The sequence below is a fragment of the Hevea brasiliensis genome, chromosome 11 (genome assembly GCF_030052815.1).
Source record: "Hevea brasiliensis isolate MT/VB/25A 57/8 chromosome 11, ASM3005281v1, whole genome shotgun sequence".
Classification (NCBI taxonomy): Eukaryota; Viridiplantae; Streptophyta; class Magnoliopsida; order Malpighiales; family Euphorbiaceae; genus Hevea; species Hevea brasiliensis.
In genome coordinates this window covers 98,640,357-98,666,649 of record NC_079503.1, presented here as the reverse complement: position 1 = coordinate 98,666,649, position 26,293 = coordinate 98,640,357, and the positions used below count along the sequence as shown (strand labels likewise).

The 26,293-nt window shown below is 39.8% G+C and overlaps 2 protein-coding genes across 4 annotated transcripts; both read right to left on the bottom strand.

The window, feature by feature from the left end:
• Positions 1-14,341: 14,341 nt before the first annotated feature.
• Positions 14,342-17,380, bottom strand: LOC110666230 (tropinone reductase-like 3). 2 transcript variants are annotated; one of them, XM_021826643.2, is made up of 6 exons: positions 16,807-17,380; positions 16,050-16,166; positions 15,721-15,855; positions 15,333-15,458; positions 14,770-14,871; positions 14,342-14,678 (listed from the first exon to the last, which is right to left on the bottom strand). In XM_021826643.2, the coding sequence occupies exons 1-6, from the start codon at positions 16,945-16,947 to the stop codon at positions 14,529-14,531; spliced, it is 771 nt and encodes a 256-aa protein (XP_021682335.2). In that variant the 5' UTR covers positions 16,948-17,380; the 3' UTR covers positions 14,342-14,528. The 2 variants fall into 2 exon arrangements, with proteins under 2 accessions (XP_021682335.2, XP_057986483.1); XM_058130500.1 differs by having other exon boundaries at positions 16,050-16,255; positions 16,807-16,936.
• Positions 17,381-20,119: 2,739 nt separating this feature from the next.
• On the bottom strand, positions 20,120-22,338 carry LOC110654478 (RPM1-interacting protein 4). 2 transcript variants are annotated; one of them, XM_058130499.1, is made up of 4 exons: positions 21,999-22,338; positions 20,816-21,169; positions 20,508-20,708; positions 20,120-20,411 (listed from the first exon to the last, which is right to left on the bottom strand). In XM_058130499.1, exons 1-4 carry the CDS (start codon positions 22,002-22,004, stop codon positions 20,376-20,378), a joined length of 597 nt encoding a protein of 198 aa, XP_057986482.1. In that variant the 5' UTR covers positions 22,005-22,338; the 3' UTR covers positions 20,120-20,375. The 2 variants fall into 2 exon arrangements, with proteins under 2 accessions (XP_057986482.1, XP_021666178.2); XM_021810486.2 differs by having other exon boundaries at positions 20,816-21,172; positions 21,999-22,330.
• Positions 22,339-26,293: the final 3,955 nt, after the last annotated feature.

Below are 26,293 nucleotides of genomic sequence, written 5' to 3'. Positions count from 1 at the left end.
GGCTCGAGGCCCAGACGGGCACGTGAGAGTAGTGGGCAGATAGCAAGCGAAAATGAGGTTCAAACTGACGAGTGGGAATGCCAGGCGCGCGTGGGACGAGGTTCAAATCTACACGGGAGCTGCTGGGCGCTAGGTGCGCGCGAGACAGGCGAGGTGCGCGCGGGCTGCCAGTCCGCCCAAACGAGGTTCACCCGCGCTGGCAGCCCGCCAAAACTAGGTTCACCGCCAGAAAGCTGTCAGCCCGCCACCTTTCGAATTTTGGCCGCCAAGGGGAGTTCGAACTCATCCAAAACACTATAAATAGGGGTCTTGAGGCTCATTTTCATGCATAGAGAGATCCACAAAGCTCCTTGAACACTTAGCCAATTTTTAGCTCACTTATGAAGTTTTAGGCTTGTAAAGCTACTCTTCTTGAGTTATAAAATTACTTCCCTTTTGCCAAATTCTCCCAAGTGTGTTTTCCACTTTACTTTCACCTTCTCACCATCTTTCACACTTATCACCCATCTTAGTCTATCTTGTATAGACTATTTGAGTTGAGAGGCTGACTTAGTTTTCCCAATTGACTAAGTGCAGCACGGTTTAAGCCCAGTTTGAGGTGAGCAAACACTTACTCCATGATAGGTGGTATCAGAGCATCGATTTGCTATTGGGGTGATAATTTCCGACCTAAGTGAGGTTATTCCTGGGACCAGTGTTGCTCCTGGAGGTGAGGAGCAAGGAGGCGGTAGAAGGAAGGGGAGAGGAAAATCAAGGGATCCTGGCCGAGCTAGGGAGGAATTGGGAGACTTCGAAGCTCGTCTCGCCAAAGTCAGATTGCACCTCATTGAGGGAGAGGAGAATTTTGAGGAGATGGACATCCACTTGGAGGAGCTCGATGGGAAGATGGAAGAGCTTCATGAAGAGTTGCGGGGTGCCTTGGACTCAGCAGTCGACAAGCTGGCCAGTGAAGGTGAGTCCCTGTGCCTTTCTCATTTAGACAATTATGCTGCCTTGAGGGATGAAAATAGGTCCCTAAGGGAACAAGTAGATTGGGTAGTAGATGAGAATACCCATCTAAGGGAGGAGTTGGATAAGGTGTTAGGGAAGTTAAAAGAGGTTGAGCAACAAGTCTCTCTTGTTGCCATAGCCGTAGTACAAGAGGAGGGACCAATGCTTCGGGGGCTACCATGGCTATGCCCTCTCGTGTGAAAGTTCCTAAGCCTAGTAGCTTTAAAGGCTCTAGGGATGCTAAGGAGATAGATAACTTCCTTTGGAGTTTGGAGCAATACTTTAAGGTGCTAGGCATCACTGATGATGCTAGGAAGATAGACCATGCGCCCCTGTATCTAGTGGATACTGCTATGGTGTAGTGGAGGAGGAGACAAGCCGATAAGGAGAAGGGCTTGTGCACCATCAAAACATGGGAAGACTTCAAGAAGGAGCTAAAACGCTAATTCTACCCCGAGAACATTACTAAGGAGTCTCAGGCTAGACTTCGGCGCTTGTCTCAGAAAGGGAGCATACGAGACTATGTCAAAGAATTTTCAGAGACACTCCTAGAGATCCCAGATTATCCAGATTAAGAGGCCTTCTATTGTAACATCCATATTTGCATAGTTTGGTAAATTATACTGTTCCGGGGACCGGAGTCGGTCCGGACAATTAAGGAGATTAGAACCACAATTAAGACAACTAGAGAAGCCATAAACACAAATAATTAGTAATGTCGAATTAGTTAGGTATGAATAAGAAAAACAGAACATTTCATATGAAGAAAATTATATCAAATTATAGACTTAAATTGATCAAATTGCTGAACGAAGTTGGAGCAATAAATCTGCAGAACTAAAATCTGCAGCATGAATAGTAACTGTATTTTGGCTATAACTTGAGCTACAAAACTCCAATTGGAGTGATTCAAAAAGGAGAATAAACTTAAGACAATAGGGAACATTTTCTGTGAAGAAAGTTTTGCCAAATTCCAACAGTAAGGTGACCAATGGAATAGTGCAACTAGGGACACCAAAACTGAAAATTTGGCAATTTTGCCTAAAAGACCTAAGTTTTGAGAAAATGACAAAAAACAACAAGTTTAGTGACCAAAATGTGGTATATGGGTGAAGTTGAAATTTTCATACCTATTAAGCCTTAGAAAGTCAATAATTTGACTTGAATAGTATAATGAATAGTAACCCGAAACACAAAATTTTAAGAACATCGAATTTAGCACGTTAGAGCTAGGTAAAAGTGAAGCTAAATTTATTTTGGGTTTATGTTAAGTTCTAGTACTGAAACATTGTAAAATTGTGTGTTTCAGTTGAAAAGAATACTGGGAAAGAACCCGAGGAACCGAGTCAAGGCTAAGAGGCGACTCGCTTGAGGTTTGTGCACAACATCACTATGCTTTAAAATTCATTGATAAAGTGAATGAAATATACATTTTACTTTTGGTTTGAATTGTATGAAATGTTTGAATAACTTGATTTAAATTGTTTTGAATAATTTGAAATATTGAATTGTGATATTACCATGATGAAGTATTTATGACGCTTTTGATTTAAATTGTTTTTAATTCACACTTGGCATGACAATATTAATATGTTCCTCCTCCACTTGTGGGGTGAGTTTGATATTTGATTATATTCCTCCCTCTCTGGCTTTCAGTCTGAGGGGCGAGTTTGGATGAGTACTCATTAGCTAGCTAGCCACCTCCCTCATTGATTTCGATTAATGGGGTGAGTATGCCTTGTCGTGATGTACACACGACATGTTCGGAAAATTTTGTGTCATGGCTTAAGTTGTGTTATTGTTTGGCAACACTATGTTTATTAAATTGTTTGATCAAGTTATGCTATATTAAGCTTTGAAAATTATGATTTGTTATAAATGTAATTTGAAAAAAAAAAAATTTGTGAAAGGCGATTATGAGATTTTTGAATGATGATTTGTTCATAAATGTTTTATATTATGCATTTTATGCTTTATTGTGTACCACTGAGTATTTATATACTCAGCGATATCTTTAACTTGCTGTCGCAAATAGAGAAAAGAACATAGCAGCAGAGTGAGCTACTACAGTTAGAGAGGAGAACAATTGAAGAATTTTTGTACGGGTATTTGTCTATACCCTGATAGTTTAGTTTGATGTAAATATGATAGTATGCATATGTATCTCTATAATTTGAGCAGTTTTACAAATAAAATTGTAATAATATTATTTTTGAGATTTGACATCTGTAAATTAACTTATGATTGTAAATTAATGATTTAAAACGTAATGTCCATGAGTTATGAAATGTTTGGAGATATTAATCTTGATTTGAAATTGAGATTTTGAATTGAAGTGTTACTATTGCTGTTGATTTGAAGTTTGGTGGTTGCAAATGGAGTTGTGATTAAGAAATATATTGGGAGTGTTTCTATTTTCAGGTTTTGAAGAACTGTTTTCTCAAAATATAGAGGGCACTCTGCCGAAATTTTAGTAAAAATTGCGGAGATTTTAAATATCTAAGAATTTAATTTATATTTGGACTTTAAATAAAGATTTTTAAAATTGAAAAAAAATTTTACCCACCAATTCCAAAATGAACGAAAATTATTTTAAAATCCCTTGTAGTATATTTAATGAGTTACTGGTAGGTGAAGTACGGTAATTCATTAGGTGTACTATGGGAACATGTTACATCTTACGAGCAGTAGGGTGTGACATCTATGCTTTCCTTGATGGGTTGCAACACTGGGCCAAGATGGAAGTGGAGAGGCGAGGAGCCGACAACCTTGCTTCGGCCATTGCTATAGCCGAGTCCTTGGTGGAGTACAAGAGTAGTGACAAGGACAAGGAGAAGAACAAGGGCAGGAGCAAGCCATATAAGGAAAAGAGTGGGGGAGACTCCTCACACAACTCTCGCCCCACATACAACAAGGAAGGAGGGTCTAAGAAGTTCAAAGAACACAAGAAGCAAGAGGGACCTTCTAAAGGCCAACACTTCAGGAGGCATGGGGACAGGCCGCCACTTAAATGCTTCCTATGTGATGGACCACACCGAGCTTGGGACTGTCCAAAGAAGGCTGGCCTTTCCGCACTAGTGGAGCAAGCAAGTGCCAGTCCTCAACCAAAGGAAGGTGCCAGCATGGGATCACTACAGCTTGCAGCTATTCAAGCAAAGCCGAAGGAGGCTACAAAGGAGAAGATGGGACGCCTCTTTGTCAAGCATCTCTTGGAGGAAAAGAGGTAAGAGCTTTAGTCGATATTGGTGCTTCTGACAATTTTCTTAAACTTGAGGAAGCGCAGCGTTTGGGGATCCGCTACTCACTAGAAATGGGTTAGCTTAAAGCTGTCAACTCCAACCCAAGTCCAATCCATGGAGTAACTCGTGATGTGCCGGTTAAACTAGGTGAGTGGCACGGTAACTTGGACTTTTCTATTGTCTCTATGGATGATTATCCTTGTGTTCTTGGTGTGGATTTCATGGATAAAGTCAAGGCTATCCCTATCCCCTTGGCAAATTATATGTGCATCTTAAATGAGGGAGGCACTTGTACTGTCCCGCTATCGAGGGGAAAAGCGAGGAATGCCACCTTTTCAGCTATGCAGATTGCAAAAGGGATCAGGCATGATGAGCCTACTTATTTGGTGGCTTTGAAACATGATGAGGAGCCGCTAAAGCTTATCTTACCAAGGGAGATTGAAGTTGTCTTGGATGAATTCCATGATGTTATGCCACAGGAGCTGCCAAGAAGACTTCCTCCAAAAAGGGAAGTTGATCACCATATCAAACTAGAGCCTAGAGCTAAACCCCCTTCGGGTGTTCCTTATCGAATGGCTCCACCGGAGCTAGAGGAGCTGAGAAAGCAATTGAGGGAGCTTCTTGATGCAGGCTTTATTCAACCCTCGAAAGCTCCATATGGTGCGCTAGTTCTCTTTGAAAAAAAGAAGGATGGTTCTCTTCGGATGTGTATTGACTACCGGGCCTTAAATAAGGTAATGGTAAAGAATAAATATCCTATCCCACTCATTGCTGATCTGTTTGATCGATTAGGGGAGGCACGGTGGTTCTCTAAATTGGATCTTCGACTGAGTTATTATCAAGTCAGAATCGCTGAAGGAGGCAAGCCGAAGACCGCTTGTGTCACTTCGTATGGCTCTTATGAATTCTTAGTGATACCTTTTGGTTTAACAAATGCACCTGCTACTTTCTGTACTTTGATGAATAAGGTCTTCCATGAGTTCTTGGATCGTTTTGTTATGGTTTATCTTGATGATATAGTAGTATATAGCAAGACGCTCCAGGAGCATATGGAGCATTTGAGACAGGTATTTAAGGTGCTTCGGGAGAACTAACTGTATGTCAAAAAGGAGAAGTGCACATTTGCTCAGCAGGAGGTGCCTTTCCTTGGTCATATTATCGGGCATGGCAGGATTTGTATGGATGAGTCTAAAGTGAAGGCCATTGCCGAATGGGAGCCTCCTAAAATGGTTCTCGAACTGCAGTATTTCCTTGGTTTGGCTAACTATTACCGCAGGTTCACCAAGGGTTATTCCTCTATTGCAACACCCTTGACGGATCTTCTGAAGAAGGAGAGGCCTTGGGATTGGGATTCTCGGTGTCAAAAGGCCTTTGATGCTTTGAAGAAGGCCATCATGGAGGAGCCAGTTCTTGCACTTCCAAATCACTCTAAGGAGTTTGAAGTGCACACCGACGCATCTGATTTTTCCATAGGGGGAGTCCTTATGCAAGAAAGACATCCCTTCGCTTATGAAAGCCGTAAGTTGAATGAGACTGAGCGGCGTTATACTATGCAGGAGAAGGAGATGACTGCAGTGGTCCATTGCCTGAGGACATGGAGGCATTATCTATTGGGGTCTAAGTTCGTGGTGAAGACAGATAATGTGGCCACTAGTTACTTCTTGACTCAGAAGAAGTTATCTCCTAAACAGGCTCGATGGCAGGTTTTCTTGGCAGATTTTAACTTCACCATGGAATACAAGCCAGGGCGTGCTAATCTTATGGCTGATGCTTTGAGTCGCAAAGTAGAGTTGGCAGCCACTTCCTAGCCTAATCTAGCACTTCTTGATCGCATCAGAAAGGGGATGCAGCAAGACCCTCAAGCTAAATGTCTCATGGAGATGATCAGCCAGGGGAAGACTCGGAGATTCTGGCTGGACAATGGTCTGATACGCACTAAGAGAGGGAGTGTGTACATCCCTAAATGGGGAAGCTTGAGGAGGGAGGTCTTAAAGGAGTGCCATGATTCTCTATAGGCTGGACATCCTGGTGCTAGGCGCACCATGGCACTAGTGGAATGTGCCTATTATTGGCCACGGATGGTGGATGACATTGAGCTATACGTGAAGACTTGTCTTGTCTGCCAGCAGGACAAGGTGGAGCAGCAGAAGCCTGGAGGGTTGCTTGAACCATTGCCCACTCCAGAGAGGCCATGGGAGAGCATGTCAATGGACTTCATTATTGGCCTACCTACTGTGGAAGGATGCAGCAATATCATGGTGATTATTGATCGGTTCAGCAAATATGGGGTTTTTGTCCCAGTACCGAAGAGGTTTGACACAAGGGATGTAGCCAGGCTATTCTTCAAGTATGTGGTCAAGTACTGGGGAGTGTTTTGCTCTATAGTCAATGATCGAGATACCAGGTTTGTTGGGAGATTTTGGACTGAACTCTTTAAGATGCTTGGCACTGAGCTCCAGTTTTCTACTAGCTTCCATCCGCAGACTGATGGCCAAACAGAGAGAATTAATGCGCTGTTAGAGCTATGCTTAAGGCATTATGTGACAGCTAACCAGTGGAACTGGGTTGAATTGCTGGACGCAGTGCAATTCTATTATAATTTTCAGAGGAGTGAAGCCACAGGAGCTACACCATTTGAGTTAGCCACTGGACAACAGCCATTAGCTCCGCACACTATTGGGACGCCTTATCAAGGTAAGAGTCCGGGAGCCTTCAAATTTGCTAAGGGCTGGAAGGAGAAACTTGACATGGCACGGGCATCTCTGGCTAAGGCAGCAAAGAAAATGAAGAAATGGGCTGATGTGAAGAGGCTGTAACACCCCCGTTTGCATAGCCTGGTAGATTTCACTGTTCCGGTGACCGGTTTTGGTCCGGACAATTAAGGGAATTAGAACCACACTTAAGACAACTAGAGAAACCATAAACACAAATAATTAGTAATGTCCAATTAGTTAAGTATAATAAGAAAAACAGAACATAAGAAGTTAAACGAGCCGAGAGTCACAGCGATGGGTGACCTCCTCGGGAACGACTGCGAAGTCGTTTTAAACTCAAATTTCAAACCGTAAAATGTGACGCTGCGGTCCTTAGGACCATTATAAACATAGTGGAAAAGAGAAAATCACGAAAAAGAACTGTTAAGCCAGTCAAATGATTAGGTCAGGGAGCCGGAAGAAATATTGGATTATTTGCAAACCGGGATAAACCGGCGAGGGGCAATTTGGTCAATTGACCCCGAGAGCTGACTCCTGACCTAGCTGTCAAATAGAATCGAAGAAAAGAAAATTTCGGAATCGAGAATTAAATTAAAGAACTAATAGAAAAATAGAAAAAAAAAAGAGGAAAATGAAAAAGTAAAAAGGGTGATGACATCATGCATGACCTCATGCATGATGTCATAAAAGAATTAATTAATAAATCAATTAATTAGGTTTTTGTAGTCTTCCATAACCTAAAATAAATAAAGAAAACAAAAGAAAAAAAAAAGAAAATCTCTTCTTCTTTCTTCTTCCTTGCCGCCCCACTTTCCTCCCAAATTCCTCCATGAATGGTCCTCCATTTAAGCTTACATTTAAGCTTAATTTTCTTCACTTAATCCAAATAATTCCCTTAAATACCTCACTAGAACTTGTAATCTCAACTTAAGAAGAAGATTACAAGAAGAAAGAAGAGTTAAAGATAGGGTTTGGAGGATTTAAGAAAGGTTAGTGTGCTAACTTACCATTTTACTTCTTTAAATGCATAATTAGTTGTGAAAGTGAGCTTAGAACTTGATTAAATGAAACAAATATGTGAAGAGGACTAAACTGAAATTTCGTCCAGCTTGGAGGGAGTATGATTTTGTATGGTTTGAGGGTTTTGAATGAGTGTAGAAACCTTAATTAGTTGAATGATTAGCATTAAAACCATTAAATGTAGTTAATTGCAATAATTAAATGAGTTAGGGTTTGAATGTTAGGGTTTGTGAACCAAAATTTGGAGAAATGCATAAATGATGACTTTGACCTATTGTGAGCTGAAAAATGGTCAATAATGACCAAAGGAGATGTGTGGGAATTATTGGAATGAAGGTCAAATTCGTAGGGTAAATGGTCATGCTGCTGGCAGCATGACCAAGCCAACTTTGAAGGACCAAAACGGAAACTTTACAAGTCCAATTGATATGCCACCAATTGGGAATGAAAATAGATATAAAATAGCACAATTTTCATTAAGGAACCATGGCCAAAAACTGACTAAAACTTAGTGAACCAATTGACCAAAGTGAAATGAGAGCAGGCTGCCACTGCACAAATTGACCAAATGAACAGTGTTTGTTCATTTGGTCATAACTCAAGCTAGACAGGTCAAATTGACCTGAAATTTTACCAGTGATTAGATGAGATATAGACCTAAAACTTTCATGAAGAACATAAATCCAAATTATGCCATTAAGCCATTCAAATTATTGAGCAAAGTTGAGTTACTGTACCTGCAAAACTGCAGAATTGCCATTTGAGCAGTAATGTTTGAATGGCTATAACTCTCTCTAGAAAACTCTGATTTAGGTGATTCTTAAACCGATGGAAACTTAAGACATAGTAGAACATTTTATATGAAGAAAGTTAGACCAAATTATGAACTTAACTTGATCAAATTACTGAACAAAATTGGATCAAAAATCTGCCAGAACCAAAATTGCAGCATGAATAGTGCACATGAACAGTAATTGTATTTTGGCTATAACTTGAGCTACAAAACTCCGATTGAGGTGATCCAAAAATGAGAATAAATTTAAAACAATAAGGAACATTTTCTATGAAGGAAGGTTTGCCAAATTCTAACAGTAGATTGACCAATGGAATAGTGCAACTAGGAGCACCAAAACTAAAATTTGACAATTTTGCAAAAAGGACTTAAGCTTTGAGAAAATGACCAAAACCAACAAGTTTTGCAATCAAAATGTGGTATGTGGCTGAAGTTGGAGTTCCCATACCTATTAAGCCTTAAAAAGTCAACAATTTGACTTGAATAGTATAATGAATAGTAACCCGAAACACAAAAACTTCGAGAACGTCGTAATTAGTCCATTAAAGCTAGGTAAAAATGAAGTGAAATTTATTTTTTGGATTCATGCTAAGTTATGGTACTGAAACACGGTGAAATTGTGTGTTTCTGCTGAAAAAGACTTGGAAACTCGAAGAGACTGAGTCAAGGCTTAAAGGCGACTCAAGTCAGGTTTGTGCACAATAATAATTGTTTAAATATTTTATTCTCAAAAATTTGACTTCTTTGATTAATTATGTATTGTGTTGCCATTTTATAATCATAAATGTGACTTTGGAAAGTGATCAGATTTCTCATAAATTGTTTGTATAAATTGTTTTGAATTGATTTTATGTTCACACTTAGCATGACAGTACCACATTATTCCTCCTCCATTTATAGGGTTGAGATCGTTTATTTTCCTCCCTCTCTGGCTTGCCAGTTGAGGTTGTAGATCGGATGAGTACTCATTAGCTAGCTAGCCACCTCCCTCATTGATTTCGATTAATGGGGTTGAGATTGCTTTGTCGTAGTGTACAACGCGGCATTGATCGGAAATTTTGTGTCATGGCTTAAGTTGTGTATGACTTTGGCAACACTGTGTTTATGAAATTGTTTGACTAAACTGTGTTTAATAGATTATTTGACAAAATGGTGTTATTATGAACTTTGATATTTGTGAAATGTGATTGAGAAATATTTAAATTGTGTTTGGCAATGAATGATTTATTTATTGTATTTTAAATTTTTATTGTGCACCGCTAAGTATTTTTATACTCAGCGATAGCTTATTTTGCTGTCGCAGATAAGAGCAAGGAGAAAGCAGCAGAGTGAGCTGCTGTTAAATCGAGGACTACTCTGACCATTTTGTACGGATATTATTTTATACCATTGTAGATAATCTTGATGTAAATATAAAAATGTTGTATGTATCAATGTAGTTGAGCAGTTGTAAATAAATTGTAATAATATTTTTTTTTAGTTCCTTTTGTAAATTAATATTTGTACTTATGAATTTCTTACTTTATGCTTTGTGATTGGAAATATTAAATATTTTGAGATGATAAGTCTTGAATTGTATTGTGAAATTATTTTGAAGTGTGTTGAACTGAGTTGATTGAGTTATTGAAGGTTGGGAGTTGTGAAATGTTTTTGAAAGTATTTTTTTTAGGTATTTGAAGAACTGTTTTCTCCAGTTTCAAACGGAACTCTGTCAAAATTTTTATAAAATTTGCGGCAAAATTTAAATGGACAAAAATTTTTACTAGTCTTTAAGCTTTGAATAAATGGTTTTTAATTCTCACTAAAATGCTCACCACTTCCAAAATGTAAGAAAATCGTTTTAAAATCCCTTGTAGGGTACTTAATGAGTTATCGGTAGGTGAAGTTCGGTAGTTCATTAAGTATTCTACGGGATCATGTTATGCCTTACGGAGGGGTAAGGTGTGACAGAGGCGGCATGTGGAGTTCCAAGAGGGAGATCTTGTGATGGTCAAGATCATTGCTCACACGGTTCACAACTATCACAAGATGCATAAGGGCTTGCTTTGCAAGTATGAGGGACCATTCCCTATTGAGAAGAGGGTTGGCAAGCTAGCCTACAGAGTGAAGCTGCCTGCTCACTTGGAGGTGCATCCAGTATTCCACGTGAGTCTGCTAAAGCCCTACCATCATGATGAGGAGGACCTGAGCCGCAACCAGTCGAAGAGGGCCCCTACAGCAATCACTATCACCTTTGAGCGGGACGTGGAGGAGATACTTACTCATAGGGAGGTACCACAGAGAGGCATTCATCCTGGGTATAAGGAGTATTTAGTGAAATGGAAAGGTGCCTCAGATGATGAAGCTAGCTGAGAGCATGAGCTGTCCCTTTGGCAACATGAAGATAAGGTGCTAGCTTACTGGCAAGACGCGACGAGGGCATCACGAAGATGAGTGGGGGAGAATGTGACACCCTCACTATTGAGCTCCCAAAGTCTAATTTTTTTTCACAAGGTTACCTGTAGAGTGAGGTTCAACGGGTGCAAATCCTTGTGGGGGCAAGAGGGAGGTACGTGTTGATGGTAGGCAACACGAGCGGAAATGGAATTTTTAGCCAAACAGGCCTACCGGGTGAGCTGGAGAGCAATTGGGTACTGCTGGAGCAAATGAGGTTAAGTCTGCGAGCCAGGGCCCAAAATGAGGTTCATTGCAGGCATTGGGCGTGCTGGGCCTAGGAGCGCCCCAAAACGAGGTTCAGGAGGCCTAGAGCGGGCCCAAAGGCCAATCGGGCGTGTGGGAGCAACCTGTGGATGAGACAAGCCCAAAACGAGGTTCAGCGTGCGAGGCATGGGCTCGAGGCCCAGACGGGCGCGCTGGAGCAGCGGGTAGACAGCGCGCGAGGAAACGAGGTTCAAACTGGCGAGCGGGAATGCCAGGTGCGCGTGGGACGAGGTTCAAATCTGTGCGGGAGCTGCTGGGCGCCAGGCGCACGCGGGACAGGCAAGGCGCCCGCGGGCTGCCAGTCCTCCCAAACGAGGTTCACCTGCGTTGGCAGCCCACCAAAATGAGGTTCATCGCCAGAAAGTTGCCAGCCCGCCACCTTTTGAATTTTGGCCGCCAAGGGGAGTTCCAACTCGTCCAAAACACTATAAATAGGGGTCTTGAGGCTCATTTTCATGCATAGAGAGATCCACAAAGCTCCTTGCACACTTAGCCAATTTTTAGCTCACTTGTGAAGTTTTAGGCTTGTAAAGCTACTCTTCTTGAGTTATAACATTACTTCCCTTTTGCCAAATTCTCCCAAGTGTGTTTTCTACTTTACTTTCATCTTCTCACCATCTTTCACACTTATCACCCATCTTAGTCTATCTTGTATAGACTACTTGAGTTGATAGGCTGACTTAGTCTTGCCAATTGACTAAGTGTCGCACGGTTTAAGCCCAGTTTGAGGTGAGCAAACACTTACTCCGTGACACAAGACATGGGCTTTTCTGCCAAAATTTCTTCAATTTGTGTAGCGATAGGAGCTAGGGTTTGTGTTAAAGGAAAATGAAAAGAAACAGATGAAATTTAATGGAAAGAAGGGAAGGGATAAAAAATAGTGGAAGATAACTAAATTTATAAGAATCCAGATTAGAGTGTTTGGTAACCAGGAAATCAAAGGAAAGGGAAGAAGATTTAGAAGAAAGAGGGATAGATTCAGAGACAAGGGGGTGATGAAGAGAGAGATAAAGAAGAAATTATAGAAGAAGAAGGAGAATTTCCCTTGATCAAACCTACCCTAATACCAATTTGTTAGGCCTTGTGGACATAAGACCTAACTTCAATCTCAGTAGAATGGAAGATCACAGAGAAAAATAGAAGATAAGTTGAAGAAGAATGGAAGGGAGATCAGAGAAAAGTAATATGTATTATTCATTCCATAATCTGTCAATACAACCTATATAGCATCTATACTCTCTTGCCTACAGTTATTTCTCAATCAATTACATTTAACTAATTCTAGTTACATTCAAATTCTCACAACTGCTTCCTCTAATTCAGTCCCACAGCTCAGCTCAACTACATTCACTTGACCCAGCTCCATTCCTAACAGCATCTAGCTGAATGAGAACATGAAATTTACTTGCAATGTCGTAGGCATGTTAAATAAAGGGATCTAGTGCATAAAAATTAACTTCCACATATTTCAATAGTAGCGTAAAAGCTCCAACTCTTGCTTGATTATAAGCTAATAGGCAACTGTAGTGCTGCGTCTGCACCTGATTTGACGATTGTTTAACTGGCAATTTTTTGGAGTAAGGAAATACAATTCTTCTTGGTTTCCAATTTATAGAATACAGCTGCACAAAACAACAACCAACAACTGGGTATGATACTTTTGTTGTCTAAATATTTAATTGTTTCATTTGTGTTGGGAATGTTTCAGTTCTTGGCTGTGTCTGGGTTCTTATTTTTCCGGGAGAAAGCAAGTCCTGTTGTGCATTATAATGACACATTGATTCTGGTGAACAGAAATATGTTGCGGATTTTTACATATCAGATTTCCAGTCTGGATTGAGAGCATTAGTGAAGGCAGGTCATGGAGCTAAGGTTGCTCCATATGCCAAGCCAGTTATAGTAGTTGATGTAAAGAAGGAGAATACAGATTTATCTCCTAGTTTTTTTACGCTGGCTAGCTGATCGCAGCCTCTCCAGTGATGACCGGATTATGCGCCTCAAAGAAGGGTATGTCACTAAATATTCCTTTTTTACCCTCCATTTGGTTTTTATTCATGTCTTAAATTCCCTCGTCTCTTAGGAACTGATTGAATCCTTGGCATTTGGTTTTAAGCTTTCTCAATTGAATGCTTCATAAGATTGTGTTTTATTTCAGTTATGTAAAAGGAGTACTGTAAGTGTGATGGGTGTTGTTCAACGCCATGATAACGGGGTGACGATAGTTCCACCACAGAAGCCTGTGTCAACAGGCTGTCAATGGTTCCAATGCCTACTCCCAACTTATGTTGAAGGTCCTATTTTGATGTTTGATGACAATGAAGACACCAATGTAGTTCCTGTGTAGATATCTGGTGTTTCACCACAATTTGGGTCCCGTCTTGAACTGGATTTCACAAGTAAAGAGTGGAAGGGTGGTGAGCAGTGGAATCATGAGGATCCCCTGAACCACATTGTCTTTGTTTCCAGGTATCTAAACTGCATATTAAATGGCCTTGAAAGTTCCAGAGCCACTAGACTGAAAGATGATCTGTGATTGAAGCGTAATCTAGAGTAAAAGCATTAAATATGCGTCAAAGATTGTGACAGGAGTTTACTGGGGAGCATAGATGTGCAAAGAAGCCGGAAAATGTTGCATCACAACGGCACTTAGCACTTTTATTTGGGCTGATTTTTGTACATAAGTCAGCAGGGTTGCCGCAGGGGTTCGGCAATAGTTGCTTCAAATGAACTTGACGTTAGTATGGCAAGTAAAATTGTGTATTTAGGAGGCCAATGAAAAATGACCGATGAATACGATGTCATTCTAAATTCTAATACACGTTGGCATTTCACTGTGCTTGTATTATTTAGATTAATCCATTGAACACTTAAATTAAAACTGAAACTTGTTGAACATCTGAATTTATAAAAATTATAATAATTAAATCATTTTATGAAAGCGGAATTAGACTTAATGACATAGTTAATGAAGTTGCCAAGATTCAAAACATTAGTCCTTTCCTCGGAGGGAACAAGAAGTTAAAAAAATAAAATAAAAATGAAGGGATACAAGGCTAGTTTAAAGAGACGGGGCTATAGTCTAGACGGCATCCCACCAGCCACGACCAAAGTTTCTCCTGTTATATAAGAAGCATCATCGGATGCCAAAAAGGCAGTTGCAGAAGCCATGTCTTCTGTGGTACCAAGCCTGTTAAGCAACGTATTTTGCTCAATGGACTTCCTCTACAAGAATTAAGAAACAAATTCGGTCAATAAGCAGTGCTTAGCTTATTTCAAATATTGAAACAACTAATGCTTGAAATTATGTACTTACCATGGCGTCACTTTTTGTGATGAAATCGGCAAAATGTGTTGGTACAAACCCAGGAGCAATACAATTTACACGAGTATCAGGTGCCATTTCAGCTGCAAGGGCCTGAACAAAGATCAAGAAAGATTAAGCATCAAAAGCATAACAACATTGTCACCTATCCAACCATCTTCCTAAGAAAATTAGACAACATAATGATAAACATAATAAAACACAAGTTCATTACATTATACTTAATATGTAAGATCCTAAGACAATGGCTTCATAGTAAAACTTATAATTCCATTTTCAAGGTCGCAAATTCCAACCTAAGGATGAGGGACTGGAGTGTTATGGGAGGAAGAGTTTTCATCCATTATGAGACCCTTGTATTTAGGAAATTTTCTATTTGCATGGAAAACATAGACTAAATGAATGAGAGCAAATCAGTCTTCTCAACACTGGGTAACAACTTCCAGCTCATATTTGAGTAACTTGACGAAGGAAAGACATCAAGCTAAGCAATCCATAGTTTGCTAATGCAGAAGAAACAACATACAACAAGAATGCAGGACTCAAATACCTACCTTAGTAAGCCCAAGAAGAGCTGTCTTTGTCACCCCATATATAGCCATGGAAGCATGAGGATTGTAACCACCGATTGAGGAAATCAAAATGACTGAAGAACCCTTCTGCATATGAGGAGCAGCATCCTGCCCTCCAAAACAAAAAAGGTGAGTATCTAGAAATGTGAAAAATGTCAGTGCATGGAAACTGGAGTAGCATCTCTTTAACTTGGGGAGTGTTTAATAAAAGATTATCAAGAAATAAAACTGAGAAAAATCAAGGAAAATCGGCTGGATATTCTCTTGATAACCACTTGAATTTGCAAAGGCATTCAGCAATATGTAATATCAAAACTCCAAGATGATATTGACAAAAAAAAAAAAAGAAAAAAGAAAAAAAAAGAGATACCTTCAAAAGAAGGATAGAGGCTTTGACATTGATTTCCCAAAGCTTGTCAAGGACAGATTCTTGAGTCTCCAAAATAGATTCAGCAGATGGATTTGCAGCGGCATTGGATACAACCACATCTATTTTTCCATATTTCTGAAACCAAATACCATTAACTTTCTATCATTAAGAAAATCCTAAGTTCTACCTGAGTAAAAGGTCTTGCGATTATAGCATATAAAGTTTAAACAATCGAAATAGATATATAAAGAAAGGGGCTAAAAGAGGTAGCCCTGAAAAATAGCAAAGCATGAAAAGGCGAAAAGACCCACAAAATATTAGTTTCTCACCTCAACTGTCTTCTCAATGAGATTCTTTCTTTGTTCTGCATTTGAGACATGACAAACAACACCTAACACTTGGATACCCTGAGCTTTAAGTTTCTCAACAGCCTCATCTACATTTTTCTGGATCAATGTGAACATTCCAGAATCAACAATCTTCAAGTAATCTTAGTAGATGCATATAAAAAAATGCCCAACTGAGAAAGCAAAACCTGCACTAAAATGTGTCTAATTTAATCAACTGGTTCGGTAATAACTGATTCAGTATGACATGAGTTGACATGAGTTGTTCTTCTTTCTGATAACATATACCTGTATGTTGACTGTACTTATTATACACACATTGGTTGTTGTATAATATATCTTGACAATTGTATAAATACATTTTTTAGCCAAATATACATTACAGGGCAACAAGTTCTCTGCTATTTCTATACAGTACCAGAGAAATTAATCTTCTTCCAAAACACCCTTTACTTTTCTATATGATAAAGCAAATTATCCAACCGAAGCCTCACTTTTTGCTCATGGAACTTGGCACTCCATGACAAGATAACTTGAAACAAAACGATAACAATTTTGACAATAATCAAACTACCAGAAAAAGAGAAGAAGCAATCAAATTGGAGGCTAATTTGAAAAAAAAAAAAATCCCATCAAATAAAAGAGATTCAGGAGCTAGTTTGGTTGAGCTGAGGTAATTATTCTGGTCTACTCCAAACCCAAAAAAGCGCCAAGAAAAAAGGAATAAAGGAGAGTGAACCTGCTTGCGAGAAGAGATGACAACGGCGGCGCCTTCCCAGCCGAGTCGCTGGGCTATTGCAAAGCCTATGCCCTGAGTGGAAGCTGTGACAATCGCCACCTTCTCTTCAAATCTCTTGCCAAAATTTTTCTTCGTATCCATTTGGATTCTTACTATCACTGCTCACGACTCGCAATGTAAAGCAACAAGCTGAGCCTGAATCAAAGAGAATTGATGACGCTGTAGGCTAATTGATTGACACCGTTGGATCGATCGTCAATATAGGGATAAACGCTGAACGCGATTTCTGAAACGAAACAGATGGGAAATATCGTATGGCGGGCCAACAACAATTGAAGAATGAAATCCAATACCAGACTCTTGCCGATTTACATTGTCTCTTTCTGCGATCAGATCAAAACCGGCAATTGTTTTTGTCTTCTCAAACGTTGATGGCAACGACAATTGTTCAGTCTCATTTCCCATGATACATTCACAGCTTTAATTATATATTTTATAACAAAATTAGGGAATTGATGGCAATAATAATTTCAATATATATAAATAATTGATCACAAGCCTTCTTGGGAATCTCAACCAAGTCCATGACAAGATCATTCTGTTCTTTTTCAAAAAGTTCACGCAACATTGGGTTGACTGTTTCTTTATTAATGGGCTCGTCATTGGATGAACAAAAAAGTCCCACAAACATAGAATAAGACAATCTTATATTATAATGTTTGAAAACGATCTATGCAAATAGGAAATCCAATTACAAGCAGAAAAGGCACATAAGGACCTGCTACTGCATCATTCCACCAGACAAAAAAATATAAAGCAATATGGCTGCATGAAAAATGTTTCACACCCTCACTTCTCCTTTAAAAGACCGCAGTCCGACCAATAATAAATGTTACAACAAGGAAACGGTGGAAAAAAAAGGGTAAGACCATATGTTAGAAATACATAACAGATACAGGAGGGGGGAAGGTGGCAACTCAATTAGAGGCGAACAGCCTTTTGTGTTGTGATGACATATTGGAATCATGGAAGAAGGGTAATTTAGTATCAAAGAAATCAGCAGCAATCTCCATTTTCAACAAGTTAGACATTTGGCTAGTTTCCATCTGTCCTGTTTGGTGTAGGATCCTGTTATTCATTTATGTTATTTTCGTTCATACCATATCGAATGAAGCAAACAAGATTTTGTGCTAAATAATTAATCAAAACCAATAATCACCTTGAAATGTTTTTATTCAACTTAATTACCAGTCTGAAAAAAAAAAAAAAAAAAACCTTATCAATCCACCAATCTAATTGAAGATGCCGATTTTTTTTTCTTCTTATTCTCCATTATTTTCAGCAACTTTTTCCTTGGATTTAATGCTTCCAGTGACAGTATGGCAGCTAGACTAGGCAACTCACTTAGCTTCCCAAATGTGCTCTCATAGTCATTCAGGAGATCAAACCTGCAAACAAATTCACCAACAAGAACAAAAAATCTAATAAACCATAACCATTTTTTTGGGAAAATTGAAATTGTTGTGCTAGATAGAATAATAAATAAACTGCACATACCAGTAAGCCAAGCATTGGTATGGGTCATACTTTACATAGATTTCCTTGATTTCGTTTTCAATGGCCTTTCTGGTGCAGTTTTCCTTGCCATATACCTTTCTAACAAGCCGAATTGTTTCAGTATCTATTGGGATTTGATGGTAAAATCCAACGCACATCAATATATTGGCACAAGTAAAAGGACCAAGGCCATTGATCTTCCTAAGTTGCTTGCTTATATCCACGTATGGTCTCCATGAATTATCATTTTCAATGTTTCCAACTGTTATGAGTGGATGCTCAAAATCTTTAAGCTTTAGTTTCCCACTCTCAACAGATACAGCAAAATCAATAACAGTTTTTGCTCTGTGTCCAAGATTGCAGTGCTGGTTCAAATAATCAACATCCACTATAGCCAATTCTTTTGAGCTTGGAAAATTCGCCATTCCATCCATTGATGGGTTCCGTCCAAGTTTCGCACGCTTGTTATTAGCCTTGGTTTTTCCTTTCAGTACTGCTTCTGCATGTGGGATAAATGTTCTTCCTTGTGTTTTGGCTTTGTAGGTTTGATATTCCAGAACAGAGGCTATTGTAGGTTGAAGGCTGCAAAGAGCTTCAGCCATGCTCAATGTTCTCTTCCACCTATATTGTATTGTTTATTTATACATATATATATAGATATACGGCAAGAAATTCTCAGTTCTGATCATCTTGCCAAGTACGAGTAATATAAATTGACATGAATATATATGTTTTGAGAATATTTCTGCTAATTGAAAGTAACTATAGCATATATAAACCTTTCAAGAATAGATGACTTACGTGCAATTACAGAGGAGAAAACACTTAACAGCATCTTCAAAGAGAGTAGCTGATCGAAAGAGCCTACCAAATTCTTTCTTCTTAGCTTCTGGATGTTTTTTATAGAAATCTTTCAATATTTCCGATAAACTTAGCATTCGACTAACTTGGCACTGCAAATTAAGCTTTTTGTCTTAGAAAAACCGATATATATATATATACACACACACACACTCACAAATTTGTACAAAAGTGTAAATATATGTGAACTTGCACGTGTGATTTCTTTGTCTTCACTAGAAAGGTACTCAACGCCATAAACATGGATGCTAAGATAAAACTTTTGAGGAGGGTGTGTGATGGTAGCAAGCACAGAGGTGGTGCCATCTGCAAGTCGAAGTGGACGTTGTAAGGTTTTAGTTTCGGGGGGCACCAACGGTTGGGAGTCATCATGAAAAAACCATGTTGCACACTGTCCTCTCAACATCGAATTCATACATAGAATATCCTATAAAACATGATAAAAAATGATCAAGACAAGGCTTCCCACTATTTGCTGTTAGTAATTCCATTTATGTTCTGCAGAAAAAGAAATAGTTTGGTTGATTGCTATTGATAGATTCAGAATGAGCTTCAACTATATATATAATGGTTCAGTCATATATATTACAGAAAGGAGACTGAGGAAGGCATTGTTGATATATTTTTGAGGAGAAAATGAAGGGTTATTTCCTGTTTGGAAAAGGTGAGATTACAGCTGCATAATCTCTTAATTCCAGGCAAAAGTCCATTTTCAATTATAGACAATCTTTTTAATTTTCTTTATTATATACACAATCTTTTAAATTTATGCCAATTTTAACCAAATTTAAAATAAAAGAAATGCATAAAACGCTTAAATTTCTAGCCTTGTATATATTTGATTAAAAAAAAAAATTTACTCATATTTAGAATGCAAGACAATGCAAAAAGAATATAAAGGATTGAATCGTTTTCTTTTGATTGCCCTAACCAATACGAACACATTACCAAGTAACTTGAAAAACAATCAATACATATATTATTTGTTTTATAAAAAGACCAAGAAAATAAACAATAACATGTTAATTACAGAAGTCATGGGCAATAAGGAGCAATATTAAATAATACAAAGACAAAATCTTAAATTGTTCCAACTTCCGAGTGATGAAGAAACAAAGCCATGAGAAGCGAAAAATAACCATTCCATTCCATCACTTGCTTCCGCAAGAAAAAAGACAGCAACAGAGCTGCAGGATATAATATTTGATAATTAATTGAATGAAGAACACAAGGTTTATAATTTCTTATCATGGCTGCATAAATGAAACAAGAGTCTTAATTACCCTTGATGGAGAGGAAGAAGTAGATTGGTTTCTTTGAGGTGCAGGATAATAAGATGGCTGTGGTGGGAGAGGTGGGATTGCAGCAGATGAATTTTTTTTCTCCTCTTTCACTCTGTTGAAAATTACAGTAAAACCTTCTCCAGAATTGGGGTCTGTTTCATCCCAAGCTCCAAATTGAGGAATTGAAGTTGATCTATGGTGCTGATATTGATGCAGCCACCCATAAAATTAAAATATCAGATCCCATCCCACTGAAGCAAGCAATATATAATAATTAAAATCACGGAATAAAAAGCCACTGCACTCACTTTGTCATTATCAGATGGATGACTTGCACTTCTGTGTCTACAATGCTGCGGGGCAACAGATGTAGAGAAGCTATTATTAGCTCCCTCAGTGACCCAACCCTTCTTCCGCTCGGATTTTTCCCGACGATAACCTGCAGCCTGCAGCAGAGAACTGCCAGATTCTGACGTGATACTCTTTTGGCTGTGGCCAAAACTCAAATCACCTCTCCCATACATGAAGGCCTCTGGATTCTGCTCCGGATCATTTGGGTTAATGGGGACGCTGGCCTTCTCTTTGCGTGCATTATCAAAGTATGCAGTGTAAGGTATATTATCATCGTCCCAGTTTCCGAATTTTGGGACATGGGAACGTTGCTGCTGTGAGTGTGAAGAAGCCATTTGTTGCATTTCAGAAATCATAATCCTTATTTATTGATAGAACCAAATCATGAAAAGAGGCTACATATTTCATTTCAATCTCTTAATGACAACCAGCTCAACTACCTAACTACCTTAATTTGCACTCGATATTTAGGTGAAAATCTTGCTGTTTTAGATCCGGCCAGGGGCCTGGTCAGAAGTGAAATCAAAATGGTTCAAATTGAATTTAAATTGGTCAAAATCGTAATTGACTTGAATCATGATGGAATTAGACTAGAACCGGCTGATTAAGTTTTGGGTTAAAATTGAATTTTTTTTCACCTAAAAAAATTTTAAGAAAAATGAAAAAAAAAAAAAATAGTTAGTTTTGATCAAACAAGATCAAATTGGGTTGAACTGGAATTGAAACCAAAACTGTAAGAAGACCTTGGGGTCTATTCAGGTTCATATCCTATGAACCTGCACTGTAGGTTCAGAACTGAAACCGGCCTGTGGCTGGCCTAGGCTGCGTGTTAAAATCGATTAGGACTTCATATAGTCAGAAATCAATTGTTATTATCTGATGGTAATCATGGTACATTTTGAATTCTTAACCAAACATATGTAAGAATTGATTAAAATGAACCCAAGCAAACAGCTGACCCTACACGGAGAATTAAAGGTTAATCTATGAAGGCAAACTTTTCTGGTTCAGCTAACCTTTCTTTTTAATATTAATAATCCAGTCTACTTCATAATTAACAGGAATACAGGATACTTCACCAAACCAGTTTAGCTATGCTACAAATCAGAAGATTGAACCTGTAAAAAAAGACCAACTTACAGCCATAGAGCAGGTGGGCTATTGTAGCCAGTGACCAATTTTTCTTTCTGAATTGTTTGATAGGGAAAACCTGGAGAAGGGAAGGGCAGAAGAAGGATTGTGGATTGCGTATAGAGGTTGGAGCATTTTGAGGGAAATTGCGAGGATGTAGCTTCCCAAGCTGAGACAATGACTCGATGATCACAAAGTGAAAAACTCTCTCATACCCACAAGCAAGGCCAAAGTCATAATCATTTGTTTTCTAATTAATTTCCTGTTTGACAAGAATAAATTTGTTTTCCATCTTTGTATCGTCTTTCTATCTGTCGCTTGTGGCAATTTCATTCTCCTCCATTGTTCAAACATATGGCCAACAAGGGTCCAAGGCTGCTTTCTTTTTTTTTTTTTGCTGACTTCACGAAATTGGGATTAAACTCTCAAATAGCAATCAATTAATAAAAATTACTGGCATCCCAATAATTAATTGATTAAATTATTAAATATGTCTTTAAATAAAAAAAAATACACTATAAGGTAGGTTTTCATCCAGTCTAAAAATGGATAAAGACAAAGAATGTTTAAAATTTAACTAAGTTTAATATAAATTTATGGTAAGAAATTCTCCTTCCCTGATTCTTCTAAGCTGTTTGGATTTGAAATTTAATGTAATCAGTAACACTATAAAATGTTATATGCACCTAAGAAAAGAGTGAACACATTTCAGACCGAGCACTCCTTTTGAAAAAAAAAAAAAACTTAGCAGAGGGATAAGAAGATGATGAGTTTGTGGGGTATGGGGTTAGCCCTTTTGGCTGTCACTGCAAAACAAGTGCATGGTATGATATGCCCGGAAGTCGTCAGTTGTTTGTCACCCTGCCATCAATTCCTGGTTGGCAGCTACCAATCTCCCACCCCTCCATGTTGTGTGTCACGCTGGGACAGTTTTGACAACCAAAAACAAGCCCCAAAACGTGCGGCACTTGCTCCTCCCTACAAGTCAGCCTCAATATTAGTCCCAAGGACCCAATCGGCAACCCTTCTAATCACAAGGAACCAACCGAAACACAAGCAAGCAGCAAGAAAACAAAAACAACAATAACTCATGCAAACATAATCACGTGAAGAAAGGTAGAAAGGAGAGACGCAATCTGATGAAGGAGGCTACTTCTTGTATTCATGCTTTACAATTACAAAGCAATATTTGCTCTCAATTTACAAATGAAAATGTGTATCATCTGTACAAAGAAATAGGGGACAAGGCCCTTTTATACACTGCAGTGGGCGGCTCCTAATGATGGCCAACATGTGGCTGATTTTAAACAATTTCAAACTACAGTAATCTAGTGCTAATTGGGCGGCAATCTTGAGTTAGTGGCCATGAGGATGGAGCAGCCGATGACACCTAGCTGGTCCAAGGCGGGAGAAAATATGGGCCATCAGATTGGGTGCTTAGTGCTCGGGTCCCACTAAAATGAGAGCTGATTGGGCGGGACAATTCCCTCCAATATGTTCACGTTGCATGAGCTGCTGCTTGGCCATGCAAATTTGATCCCAAGTCCACTTGCCGGGGTGTCTTCACGCCACCTATCTCTCCCATGCAATTGCCCACTTGTCAAGGCCATGCTGCGCCATGCATTCTCCCAATTTACGTTAAACTCGTCCCATGCGTAATGAAAGTGGACATCTTCCTTCATGCGCTGCATGTGATGGCCACTAAGGTCCATTAGTGCGCCACTAATTGTCCAACCTGCACCCACATTAAATCCCCATGTAAATCTCTTCATGGCCCATGCAATATTCACATCCCAAATAAATGAGAACAGCCCATATGTTGGATTCATTGGGACAGCCACACGCAGAAAATTTTTGGACAATTGCGGGAGCAATTTCTTTGGGGTGACACTCTCCCCCACTCATTCCGGCAACGTCCCCGTTGCCTCAAGCTCGTACCTCCTCACCACATCATCGAACTGCCATAAATTCAACTCATGTTCCCAGCTAGTCTCTTCAGCTCCACGGCCCTTCCATTTCACCAAATACTCCACATGACCAGGGTGGGCGCCCCATGGAGGAACAACTCTATGTGCAATCACTTCTTCGGGCTCATGTTCTAAGGTGGTTGTCACTGCAACTGGTGCCCATTTTGATTTATTCCTGGCTGGGTCTTCTTGGTCGGCGTGGTATGGCTTCAAAAGACTAACATGGAACACCGGATGGCACTCCAATTGCGCCGGCAGTTTCACACGGTAAGCTACCTTCCCGACTCTTTGCTCAACTGGAAACGGTCCCTCATATTTTCTCAACAACCCTTTATGCCGTTTTCCATGAGTTCTAGTGAACATTCGGACTAGCACCAAATCTCCCACATCAAACTCAAGATGTCTTCGTTTAGCATCGGTCCACTTCTTCATTTTGCGTGAAGCTCTATCCAAGGAAGCCTTTGCTAGCTCAACTTTTTCTTTCCACTCTTTGGCAAACCGAAAAGCTGTTGGATTCGGACCTCGGTATGGAATTGCCACTGTGTGTGGAGTGAGGGGCTGCTGTCCTGTGGCAACTTCAAAGGGACTTGCTCCCGTTGCTTCACTCTTCTGGAGATTATAGGAGAATTGCACCACATCAAGCAACTCGGGCCAATCTCTCTGGTTAGCACTCACAAAGTGCCTCAAATACAACTCCAGTAGTGCATTTACCCACTGGTGGAAATTGGAGAGAACCTCGATCCCCATCAATCAACAACTTGAACCTCGCATCTCGGTCACTAACAATGTCTCTCGGCAGTCCCTAATATTTTACCACACCCCTGAAAAATAATCTGGCAGCCTCTTTTGCATCAAACTGAATCGGTGTAGGCATGAACACAGCATACTTACTGAGTCGGTCCACCACGACCATAATATTGCCAAGGCCCGCTACCTTCGGCAATCCCACAATAAAATCCATGGAGATACTCTCCCATGGTGGTGGAGTGTAGGAGAGGCTCTACAAACCAAACAAGTCTTCACAAACAGCTGTATGTCATCCCCCATACGCGGCCAGTAGTAACCTCGCTTAATGAGAGCTTGGGTGCGCTGTGCACCTGGGTGGCCGGCCCACCGAGTGTCATGACACTCCTGCATAACAGTCTTCCTCAAACTGCCCCATCTCGGCACAAACACTGCCCCTTTCCTGGTCCGCACTAACCCATGATCATCTCTCCAAAATCTGCGGGTCTTCCCTTGGCCAATCAACTCTATCAACAATTTGGCCTGCGGATCATGTTGGAGTCCCTCCACTAGGCGCTCCACCAAACTCGGAGTAGGCTGTGTATTTGTTGCCGCCAACTCTACCTTACGGCTCAGTGCATCTGCAACAAGGTTGGCTTTCCCGGGCTTGTATTCCATCACAAAATCAAACTCTCCCAAAAATGCTTGCCATCTAGCCTGTTTTGGAGAAAGTTTCTTCTGTGTGAGGAAGTAACTGGTAGCAACATTATCAGTCTTCACTGTGAATCTGCTACCCAACAAATAGTGCCACCAAGTTCTGAGGCAATGAACCACTGCTGTCATCTCTTTCTCCTGAACTGTATACCTCCTCTCGGTCTCATTCAGCTTCCGACTCTCAAAGGCAATGGGATGTCTGTCCTGCATGAGCATACCTCCAATAGCAAAGTCAGAAGCATCTGTATGAACCTCAAACACTGAAGAATAATCAGGCAATTTCAGGACTGGTTCCTGCTTGAGCGCCTGTTTCAATCTTTCAAAAGCAAGCTGGCACTTTTCACTCCATTCCCACGACTTGTCCTTCTTTAACAAATCCGTCAACGGTGCAGCTATGCGGGAGTACCCCTCAATGAACCTCCTGTAGTAGTTAGCTAACCCCAGGAAGGATCTCAACTCTGTCACCTTTTTGGGCGGCTCCCAATCATCAATAGCTTGGATCTTGGCTTTATCCATTCTGATCATTCCGTGGCCAACAATGTGTCCCAGAAAACCCACTTCCTGCTGTGCAAATTCACACTTTTCTCTCTTCACAAATAAGTGATGCTCCCTCAATTTTCTGAAGACCAACCGAAGATGCTCAAGATGCTCTAGCAAAGTCCGGCTGTACACCACAATATCATCTAAATAAACCACAACAAAATCATCGAGAAAAGAGTGAAATACCTTGTTCATCAATGTGCAGAAAGTTGCCGGGGCATTTGTGAGACCAAACGGCATAACCCGAAACTCATATGATCCATAGCGAGTGACACAAGCTGTCTTCACTTCATCCCCCTCCGCTATGCGAACTTGATAATAGCCCGATCTCAAATCCAATTTGGAGAACCACCTGGCATC

Bases quoted from the DNA above. Each gene is read 5' to 3' on its own strand.
- LOC110654478 (XM_021810486.2), bottom strand. The intron at 20,709-20,815 runs GTGAGTGCAGTG...CATCAATATCAG, and splicing joins ATCCATCTGATAATGACAAA to CACCATAGATCAACTTCAAT. The intron at 20,412-20,507 runs GTAATTAAGACT...TATATCCTGCAG, and splicing joins CTTCTTCCTCTCCATCAAGG to CTCTGTTGCTGTCTTTTTTC.
- LOC110666230 (XM_021826643.2), bottom strand. From the start codon at position 16,947: ATGGATACGAAGAAAAATTTTGGCAAGAGATTTGAAGAGAAGGTGGCG. The intron at 15,459-15,720 runs GTATCTCTTTTT...TTTGGAGGGCAG, and splicing joins CCTCTATCCTTCTTTTGAAG to GATGCTGCTCCTCATATGCA. The intron at 14,679-14,769 runs GTAAGTACATAA...TAATTCTTGTAG, and splicing joins TCACAAAAAGTGACGCCATG to AGGAAGTCCATTGAGCAAAA.